Consider the following 12,023-nt stretch of genomic DNA (forward strand, 5'->3'; position numbering starts at 1 on the left):
CTCAAGCATCCACATACGTTATTAAATGAGATTTTTTATTTTTAGAATAGTGTAAATTGAACGTTTCGACTGAGGATATGTTTATCTTATTACACGGTTCTGCAAATTAGTACACCCAGAGAAAAAATGACAACATCCGTGTATGAAATGACCACATCCGTGTATGATAGTGTATCAACCACGTTTGGTGTCAAAATGAGCACGCCGTTGTCATTTTGACACCGAGATTTTGGCAACGGTTTCAACAACAGACGTGCATGAAATGAGCACATACGTGGTCATTTCGAGCACGCCCCGTTGTCAGATTGGCAACGCTTCGTTGTCAGATCGTCAACGCTTCGTTGTCAGATTGTCAACGCTCCGTTGTCAGATTGTCAACGCCCCGTTGTCAGATTGAAACCAATGGTGGTAATTTTTTTATATCCGTTCCTTTCCATTTTATACCCTTAGTAAAGGAAATGAAATTTTTTGAAAAGTATTTTATTAAACGAAACCAATTACATAAATTCAATATAAATACATTCAATATAAATACATATTTGATTTGACAAAACAATTCGAATTACATATATTCATACATATATGGAAACAAATTAAATTAACTTAACTCTGAATTAAACTTTTCCATTATTCATAGGATATAAGTGATCGATCCCCAATCATTGCATTCTCTTAGTAAGGAAGCTTTCAATGAATTTTCAACTGATTCATCAACTTCGGGAACATCTTTGTCGCAAAAATTAGGAGACGTGTGCGTTGCTGCTTTGCTTGTGCTAGGCTCTGAATTCAAAAGCTTTATTTTTTGGACTTCTTGTTTCTATACTTGGCATAAAGTTTTCCGCTTGCGTTGTTCTTTCCTTTTCTTGAAATGTAATAATAATCCTAAAAATAAAGACATTTTATAAGTTAAGAAACTACATAATCAGATACGTTATTTATATTGTTAATCTTACCCTCATTTCGTTTTCAAGAGGAAAAACGGAACAAATTTCGTCCAATATGCGCATATAGTCCTGAGCGTAAAGAGTAACATTGTTGGTTAAAATATCTTCAATAATTATATTAATTTTATCATCTCTTTGCTCGTCACTTAATTTCTTATTAGCACTACTACATTCAAGCGCTAGTTTCCCCTTCGAGGTATGTGTTAACAATTCCTTTAGATCCTATATTAAATAATAAACTACATTAACTATGCTTACACAAATATTACTCTTACTTTGCCTCTGACAGAATTCCTTTGGCTTTTGAGCAGTTCGAACCTGTAGTGTCGGGAGTACCAGGAGTACTTGCAGGTGTCTCGTTGCGTTTCCACCATTCACCTATTTTAGATGGAACTGACATAGTTTAGTCATCAATCCCGAGCTATTGTTATGACAATATTAATACTGAGTTCAACACTGTAATACAAATAATACGTACCTTTCCTTTTTTCCAAGCAAAGAGCTTTTCTCTGAATTCAACACGCAGTCCCAATGGTGGCACTGCTGCCTTTAAATCTTCTTTTTTCAAGTACTGCAAACTGCGAAATGTTACATGTGATACTAAAAGAACAAAAAAGAAAATTCTTTGTTAATTACACTGATTAACTGAAAACTTCATTTTTATTTACTTACCTTTTAAGTGTTCAAAAAGCGACTCCATATTTATTCCTTTTAAGAACTCCATTAACATATAATCGTCCTCATTGTATTCCGCATTTTGACTGCTGCAATGGCTTGTATCGCGAACCACAACAATATTGCCATCGATTTCTAGCAACTCACCAATGATATTTTGAGGCTCTTGCGAATTAATTTCTTGAATATTATTCATTTTCAATAAATTTTTTGCACAATGCGTCCTATCTCTTTCAATAACACAAAAAAATGGTAAATATGCAGCCGATTGCACACGAGTAAAAAAATGACAACGGTGGTGCATGATTCATACACGGTCGTTGCTAAAATGACAACGACCGTGTATGATTCATGCACGTCGGTGTACAAAGTAACAACGGTGGTGCATGATTTATGCAGGTGGTGGTGTATAATTCATACACGTCCGGTGTCAAATTGACAACGACCGTGTATGAATCATGCACCACCGTTGTCATTTTTTACTCGTGTGTAATCGGCTGCAATTACCAATATTAAAAACGCAACGTTGTCATTTTGAGCACATCGGTGGACAAATTAAGCACGGCCGTTGTTGGTACCGAAAGTTGACCACGTCTCGGTGTCAATTTGAGCACGTTCGTGTACAATTCACCAACAGCCATTGTTGAAAAAAATAACAACGGGTCGTTGCGAAAATGACAACATACGTGCTTGATTTCGCAACGGGGTTTTTCCCTCAGTGTATATCACCTAAAAGCATCTGGTGCAACTATGCTTTGTTTTAGGTACTTAACGATGTCCTGAGAAAACTGCTCAAATTTCACCATTTTTTTTCTATAAAATGTGAATGAAATTCGCAAGAATAGTCATAAAAATATTAAAAGCAACATTTGTTAGTATTGATTTTTTTTTATTATTTATTTATAAATACTGCAACTAGTTATAATCAACTAACAAGCAATTTACAACAAAACTTAAATTAGTATATACAAATGATTTTCATTAATTTATTATCATCAATTTTCTGGATGAATTTAAGCTGCAACTAGGTCGCAAGGCTTTCTTCTTTTCAGTCTGCGTTCTACACCAACAGGATTAGCAAGGTTCGATGCTTCACTGTTGACATGATTTCTCAATCGGCTGTTGTGCTTTATGGCAATATTTCCGATCTCTTGTATAACAGTCTTTATTCCAAGATCTCGATGTAAGTCCTCCATACGGATATACCACGGTGCATTTACTATGCACCTAAGAACCTTGTTTTGAAAGCGTTGTATTATATTAATATTATTCTTGCTTGTGCACCCCCACAGTTGCGCACCATAAGTCCATACGGGTTTTAGAGTTTGATTATATATCATGAGCTTATTTTCTATTGAGAGCTTGGATTTTCTTCTAATCAACCAGTGCGATGCGATGTTGCGTCCACAGGGCATCCAACATACTGGCCCACAGATACAAGTAAAATACCTGATCTTATTGATTTTTTATAATTAATAAAATACAGAAGTCTAATATAAAGGTAACATATGGATTTGATCTAAACTCCGATCATTCGCCAGTATTTATGACTATTTTTGAGAAGACTACCGATATAGCAGAATCACCATTTCTAACAAATAAATATACTGATTGGCAATATTTTAAGTATGTGCTTCAAACTTCTACCATACCCAATCACGAGCCGAATACACCTGATGAAATCGATGATGATGTTGAATTGGTCACCAACTTAATACAAAAAGCTGCTTGGCAGAGTACTCCAAATATTCACAAGAAAGAATCTTTCATTTCATGCCCGGCACATATCAAAGAAATGATAACCAAGAAAAGAAAACTGAGAAAGATATGGCAACAATCAAGATTTCCAGCTTAATAGAATATCGTATGAGTTAAGCTTAGAAATTCAAAAATATAAAAATCAGAGCTTTAGCAAATTTTTACAGGGTTTGGATAGTGGCAAAACTTCCGATTACTCTCTGTGGAAGGCAACAAAGAAACTAAAAAGACCAGTGAATCAAATATCTCCGATATATATGGCAGACGGTAACTGGGCTAAAACTAATGCACAAAAAGCTGAATTGTTCTCTACCCATCTTGCAAATGTCTTCTCTCACGATTCAAGTGATCACAATGTTAGAACCCAAATCGATACAATTATTGATGATGATGACGATGGCATAGTTATTCCAGAGGTGACGCCAAATGAAGTTCTAGAACAAATTGATAAGGAACTGAAATTGAAAAAATGTCCCGGTTTTGACCTAATAACGACCGAAGTCCTTAGACATTTGCCAAATTGAATAATAATAAAGCTAACGCAAATTTTTAATGCCACGTTTAAAATCATGTATGTACCGTCATTCTGGAAAGTTGCTGAAGTTATAATCATTCTGAAACCTGGAAAACCACCTACTGAAGTTAAATCATATAGACCCATTTCACTTCTGCCCATTTTATCAAAGTTATTTGAAAAGCTTTTACATGCTCGGATAAAACCCATAATAGAACAAAAAAACATTATTCCTAAGCATCAATTTGGTCTTAGAAATGCGCATTCGACAAACGATCAGGTTAACCGTATTACTGATGTTATTGAAAGGTCTCTAGAAGAAAAAAACGTATGTTCTGCAGTATTCTTGGACGTATCGCAAGCGTTCGATAAAGTCTGTCAAACTGGTATTCTTGAAAAAATTCGAAAACAATTACCAACGAAGTATTACACCTTGCTAAAATCATATATTCAAAACCGACAATTTCGCGTTAAGTACGAAGACGAATATTCTCAACTGAAACTTATACAAACAGGAGTCCCTCAAGGAAGCATTTTGGGTCCACTTCTGTATTTATTATACACAAGCGACGTACCAGAACTTGATAGTACAACAATGGCGACATTTGCAGATGGCACAGCCATCTTAGCAGTAGCCAGAACGGAACGTGAAGCAAAACAAAAACTCCAAGTATCCCTTAACTCAGTAGTAGAATGGACCAAAAAATGGAGCATCAAGCTAAATAGTTCTAAATCTACACATATTGATTTTACAAACAAGGCAGTGGCGTGTAGCCCAATATTTATAGATGGTACACAAGTCCCCTATGCAAATACAGCTAAGTATCTTGGTATGACATTGGATGCAAAATTACGCTGGAGCGAGCACGTAAAATTAGTATTGGTGAAACCATTTTGGGAAAAGCGAAACCAACATTGACGTCTAATGCCGGTTCTTCTATCAATTTTTCAAAAATATAGATATATGAATATTCCAATGACTTTCTTAAAAAATATCCTTCATCTCAGAAAATGTGCGATTTATTCTGCAATTCACCACAATATATTAAAAAAACCTCCAAAATTTATTTAGTAGACTTTCAAAAAAGCACATTTTTGGGGAACGAATAACTAAATTAGATATTACAACTCCATAAACGCCAAATAATCAAAACATTGTCGAGAATTATAACCAGGGTTTCGAAGTCGGAGTCGGAGCCTACGATTCGGAGTCGAGCAATTTTGCTGGAGTCGGAGTCGGAGTCTGAGTCGAAAAAAATAACTCGACTCCGGGCAAAATTTTTCCCATGCTATAGAAATATAACATTAAATTTGGAACAAGTACATTTTTTTTAAAAAATCATTATTTATTTTAAAAGAAAGGTATAAGAAAACATACCGTCTGCAATATACTAAGTTAAAGGACAATTCACAGGATATTTACTATCCTCTGAAGTGTAGTCCATTTATCCATAACCTCTTTCCTCAGAAGTCTTACTGGTCTTCCCACAAAGGTCTATTGGTATTCTCATCTTGTTTTTTTATGAGAAGTCATCCTTGACTTCTACAAGATATTGTGGTCTCTATGGGAGGAAACCTTACTGAATACCCTGTGACACAAAATGGAAATCAAGATCTGGGGGTGGAAAGAGATATTGTTTCATAATTTCAGTTAAATAGAATGAGGACCTCACATGCGAATATGCTGTTCTTCTAGCTCAGTTCCTTCCATGTCTTTTTTGTTCTTGAACACAAAAAGTAACAAAATGAAATTTTCTACAAAAATTTTCCAGCAAAAATTATATATTGTCACGTTTTCATTGTTCTTTATCAATTTCACCCGTTACTTTCTCAAAAAAAACCGTATGTTTATATATTTCGGTAAATTTCGCATAATCTATCAACTATATATACAATTCGGATGGTTACGCGTCTGAATTAGGGCATCATAAATTCGTTGTTGGTCAACGACAGATTCATCCCGCCATAGCTCAGAAGTCTGACAAACGGCGAATATTTCTTCTAGGATTCATTATATACTCAATGAGGGCTTTAGATGTAGACATTCAAACAACCGGATCTGTCCGCCACAAACAGATGTAGTTCATTTGTATCCAAGTTTTTTACACAATCAATAGCATATACGAAATTCAATGAAATACATAATCATAGAGAAAGGATCGGGTAAAAGTGATAAAGGACAATGAAAACATGGAAATATCGATTTCTTGTCCTAGTGGACAGACCATACATAAAATGTTCCTACGTGCTGGGCGGTGTACACAATATATCTCAAATATTTCAATAAAATTATCCACGCCAAAGTTCAAAATGTGAGCGCTGAATTTTAGTTTAAGATGTGATCCCCACTTATACATTTCAGAAAAAGTAGAAAGTATAAATAGCATAGAATATGTGGTTAAATTTTTAAGTCGATCTGAACAATATTGCCTTAGTATGAGCGATGGATGGGAACAATTTATTTTATTTTGTATGCAGCATATAAACTGTTTCTTTTTTTTCTCGGAATCGGCCACAAAAATACAGTTTGTCAAGTAATTGTTTTCGAACCAAGAAAACAAAAATTTTTCTATATTAATTTATGAAAAATGACTGATAATTGGGATAAAAATGTCGGTTTTTTGCAGAAAATAGTTGGTAAACTTACTAAAGACAAGATAGGATGTATAAATAAAAAATTAACCCACGTAGTCCAACAAAAAGTAACGAAAACCAATAGCTACATGTAATGCAAGTTGTCAAATAAATGTTTTCGAAATGTAGTGAAGTTCCGAAATATCCCATATTTTTTGGTAAATTCTTGAAAATCAGGACATTTTATGAATGTTATTCTTAAAACGGGTTAACTACTAACAAGTATCAACAATATTAGGCATAGCATGTCCCTACTAGGAGGGTTACCATATGGACCAAGGCAGTACCAGGTCATATTACATGTAAACAGGGTCCTATAGGTCTTATAACGGGAATATCTGAAAACTAAGACGTTTTATGAGTTTTTTAGTTCACGATGATGGACTGCCATCAAATACAATAAATATTACCTACAGCATAATTAGATCAGGGGGGTTGCCAGATCAACTAAAAGGTGCCAGTTTATATAAACAGTAAACGAGCCCACTTGGATCCAAAACCAGGGCTTAAAATTTGTTTATTTAACTCAAATTGAATTTAGCTATAGGGGAGTTCTCCAACATAAACCAAAATATGACATAAAAGTACAAAAATCGCTTAGAAATGCATATATAAGATATTGTCAGTCTCTGCTTATTTTTAATAGGCCTCCGATTTCAACTGTTTATAGCCAGTTCAGAGAAATTCTCTAAGTTTTTTACTTCCATGCTAAGACTGAAGCATTATTTACCCATCAACATAATTTTCCCCTTAAAAATGTACTACAGTAGTACTGCACAGTACGCGAAATGTGTCTAATAGGTCGGAGTATGCATTTTTGAAAATTGTCGATACTTTTACCCCATACATTTCTAAGCAATATTGGTCTCCTACTGAGATATTTCCGATTGTTTAGTGAAATGTCATTATCTTTTAATTAATTTTAAGTAAAAAAACAAACTTCGGTGCCCTGTTCTGGGGCCCAGATGGCCTCGTTCACTGTTTATATAACCTGGTACCTTTTAAGTCGATCTGGCAACCCTTCTGATCTAATTATGCTGTAGGTAATATTTATTGTATTTGATGGCAGTCCATCATCGTGAACTAAAAAACTCATAAAACGCCTTAGTTTTCAGATATTCCCGGTATAAGACCTATAGGACCCTGTTTACATGTAATATGACCTGGTACTGCCTTGGTCCATATGGTAACCCTCCTAGTAGGGACATGCTATGCCTAATATTGTTGATACTTGTTAGTAGTTAACCCGTTTTAAGAATAACATTCATAAATGTCCTGATTTTCAAGAATTTACCAAAAATATGGGATATTTCGGAACTTCACTACATTTCGAAAACATTTATTTGACAACTTGCATTACATGTAGCTATTGGTTTTCGTTACTTTTTGTTGGACTACGTGGGTTAATTTTTTATTTATTCATCCTATCTTGTCTTAAATAAGTCGACCAACTATTTTTTGCAAAAAACCCGACATTTTTATCACAATTATCAGCCAATTTTCATAAATTAATATAGAAAAATTTCAGTTTTCTTGGTTCGAAAACAATTACTTGACAAACTGTATATGACAATTGGTTTATTAGTTTTCGAGCTAGAGTTGGCACCGCAAAATTCTTTAATAAAAACAGGAATTCGTAGACGGGCTCAAAACTTCGTAGTAATTTTTTCTTTCAGATGAATAAAAAGCACACTAAAATGTTGGCCTACATCCAGTTTGAAACTTGGTCATGATTTGCTTATAATTTTTATTGCATGTAATCCTTATGATTTGTATTGCCCCTTCATTTTCACATATTTTAAAAGCTTAAAGATTTTCTCACGCGAAAGAATTCCGTCCAGAATATACTCGTGCAAAAAAAGGAAATCCGGCAAAAACTTTCTAGCTTTGCTATTTTTTAATGTATGATTCGGCAGTAACAATATTGATATGTTCGAATGTATTAGAACGTATGTCCTATCTAATGAATATGTAAGGAAAATCTAACACATTAGCCTATATAGTCCAAAATATAGGAAAAAATTAAAAAAATGTGCACATTTTATTAATTTTTAGTGGTATAGGAAATCGCTCTCGGAGTCGACCCGGAGTCGGAGTCGGAGCCGGAGTGGTGAAAAAAACTCGTCTGGAGTCGGAGTCGAGCCAAAAATACCTCGACTCCGAAACCCTGATTATAACAGGGACAAAAAAACTATAGTCAACTAACGTACAATTTGTTTATCTATATATATAAAAGAGTAGTGAGGTGAGTGACTGACTGACTGACTGACTGACTGACTGATTGACTGACTGATTCATCAGCGCCCAGACGAAACCTGAAGCTAGAAAGTTGAAATTTTGGGTGTAGGTTGCTGTTGGTGTGAAGGGGTGAGATAAGGCTGGGTTTTAGGAAATTCGACCTAGAAGCGTACGAAAAGTACTAAAAGGTACTAAATATGGTACCCTTTGTATTAGGCAAACGGTAAGAGCTAGAATTCTGAAATTTGGAATGAGGGTAACTGATGGAGAGCTAGAAAGATGTACCAAAGGGTTTTTGGAAATTCGAACTACAAGGGTACAAAAAGTACTAAAGGGTACTAAATTTAGTACAATTTGGATTTGTGTGAACGGATAGAGCTGGAAACCTGAAATTTGAAATTAGGTTAACTTGTGGAGAGTAACAACGAAAGGTTTTTGGAAATTCGAACTATAAGCGCACGAATAGTACTAAATGGTACTAAATTTAGTACAATTTGGATTTGGGTAAACGGATAGAGCTGGAATACAGGCATTTGGAATGAGGGTCACTGATGAAGAGTAAGAATGAAAGGTTTTTGGAAATTCGAACTGTAAGGGTACGAAAAGTACTAAATGGTACTAAATTTAGTACAGTTTTGATTTGGGTGAACGGATTGAGCTGGAATACAGACATTTGGAATGAGGCTCACTGATGAAGAGTAACAATGAAAGGTTTTTGTAGATTCGAACTATAAAGGTACGAAAAGTACTAAATGGTACTAAATTTAGTACAATTTGAGTTTGGGTGAACGAATAGAGCTGGAATCTTGAAATTTGGAATGAAGGTCACTGATGGAGAGTAAAAAAGAAAGGTTTTTGGAAATTCGAACCATAAGTGCACGCAAAGTATTAAATGGTACTAAATTTAGTACAATTCGGATTTGGGTGAACGGATAGAGCTGGAATCCTGAAATTTGGATTTGGATCACCGATGAAGAGTAAAAATGAAAGGTTTTTGGAATTCAAACTATAAGTATACGAAAAGTAATAAATGGTACTAAATTTAGTACAATTTGGGTTTGGGTGAACGAACAGAGCTGGAATCCTGAAATTTGGAATGAAGGTCACTGATGAAGAGTAAAAAAGAAAGGTTTTTGGAAATTCGAACTATAAGGGTACGAAAAGTACTAAATGGTACTAAATTTAGTACAATTTGGATTTGGGTGAACGGATGGAGCTAGAATCCTGAAATTTGAAATTAGGGTCCCTGGTGGAGAGTAATAAAGAAAGGTTTTTGGAAATTTGAATTATAAGTGCACGAAAAGTTCTAAATGGTACTAAATTTAGTACAATTTGGATTTGGGTGAACGGATTGAGCTGGAATCCTGAAATTTGGAATGAAGATCACTGATGAAGAGTAAAAATGAAAGGTTTTTGGAATTCGAACTATTAGTGTACGAAAAGTAATAAATGGTAGTCAATTTAGTACAATTTGGGTTTGGGTGAACGGATAGAGCTGGAATCCTGAAATTTGAAATTAGGGTAACTTGTGGAGAGTAACAAAGAAAGGTTTTTGGAAATTCGAACTATAAGTGCACGAATAGTACTAAATGGTACTAAATTTAGTACAATTCGGATTTGGGTGAACGGATAGAGCTGGAATCCTGAAATTTGGATCACCGATGAAGAGGAAAAATGAAAGGTTTTTGGAATTCGAACTATAAGTATACGAAAAGTAATAAATGGTACTAAATTTAGTACAATTTGGGTTTGGGTGAACGAACAGAGCTGGAATCCTGAAATTTGGAATGAAGGTCACTGATGAAGAGTAAAAAAGAAACGTTTTTGGAAATTCGAATTACAAGTGTACGAAAAGTACTAAATGGTACTGGAAATTCGAACTATAAGGGTACGAAAAGTACTAAATGGTACTAAATTTAGTACAATTTGGATTTGGGTGAACGGATGGAGCTAGAATCCTGAAATTTGAAATTAGGGTCCCTGGTGGAGAGTAATAAAGAAAGGTTTTTGGAAATTCGAATTATAAGTGCACGAAAAGTTCTAAATGGTACTAAATTTAGTACAATTTGGATTTGGGTGAACGGATTGAGCTGGAATCCTGAAATTTGTAATGAGGGTCACTGATGGAGAGTAACAAAGAAAGGTTTTTAGAAATTAGAACTAAAAGTGCACGAAAAGTACTAAATGGTACTAAATTTAGTACAATTTGGATTTGGGTGAACGGATGGAGCTGGAATCCTGAAATTTGGAATGAGGATCACTGATGAAGAGTAAAAATGAAAGGTTTTTGGAATTCGAACTATTAGTGTACGAAAAGTAATAAATGGTAGTCAATTTAGTACAATTTGGGTTTGGGTGAACGGATAGAGCTGGAATTTTGAAATTTGGAATGAAGGTCACTGATGGAGAGTAAAAAAGAAAGGCTTTTGGAAATTCGAATTAAAATTATACGAAAAATACTAAATGGTACTAAATATAGTACAATTTGGGTATGGGTTAACGAATAGGGCCGGAATCCTGAAATTTGGAATGGGGGTCACTGATGAAGAGTAAGAAAGATGTACCAAAGGTCGAAAAGTCCTAAATGGTAGTGAGTTTAGTATGATTTGGATTTGAAGAGCTGGAATCCTGAAATTTGGAATTAAGATTACTGTTGGAATATAGAATTGAGATATGGAGGTAGCTTTGGAAAATCGTACTAATGTGTACGAAGTAGTACTAAATGGTACGAAATTCGCTATAATTTGTATTTGCGTGAATAGATTATTGTTGGAGTGTAGGATTGAGGTAGTTTTGGAAATTCGTACTTATGGAAAAGTGCTAAATGGAACTACATTGGCTATAATTTGGGTTTAGGTGAACGGATAGAGCTGAGATATGAAAGTACTTTTTGGAAAATCGTGTACGAAAAGTGCTAAATGGTACAAAATTTGGTAACTTTTGGTATTTTGTACAATTTGTGATTTTGTAAAGGGTAGAACTGGAATTTTGAAATTCGGTGTTAGATTAGCAATTGGTGTTTAGAGTGGAGGTAGGGAGGAGGTTTTGAAAATTCGTACTTATTTATACAAAAACTACTAAATAGTCCTCAAATGGGTTTCAGGGGAACTGGTGAAACTGGAAAACTGAATTGGGGTTAGGATATATGTTGAATATAAGGAAGTAATTTTTGAAACGTTTACCTATGTGTAGGAAAAGTTTGGTAACATGTTGATACCAAAACCATTTTAAATAGTTAAGGTACTAAATTTGGTGTTGGG

The 12,023-nt window shown here is 34.6% G+C and overlaps 1 protein-coding gene across 1 annotated transcript; it reads right to left on the minus strand.

The window, feature by feature from the left end:
• Window positions 1-721: 721 nt before the first annotated feature.
• Window positions 722-1,330, minus strand: LOC141390501 (uncharacterized). Its single transcript, XM_073963456.1, has 3 exons — window positions 1,220-1,330; window positions 954-1,166; window positions 722-882 (listed from the first exon to the last, which is right to left on the minus strand). Exons 1-3 carry the CDS (start codon window positions 1,316-1,318, stop codon window positions 796-798), a joined length of 399 nt encoding a protein of 132 aa, XP_073819557.1. The 5' UTR covers window positions 1,319-1,330; the 3' UTR covers window positions 722-795.
• Window positions 1,331-12,023: the final 10,693 nt, after the last annotated feature.

Source organism: Musca autumnalis, unplaced genomic scaffold, assembly GCF_047663935.1.
Source record: "Musca autumnalis isolate F117 unplaced genomic scaffold, ASM4766393v1 scaffold_1, whole genome shotgun sequence".
In the NCBI taxonomy this organism is placed as follows: Eukaryota; Metazoa; Arthropoda; class Insecta; order Diptera; family Muscidae; genus Musca; species Musca autumnalis.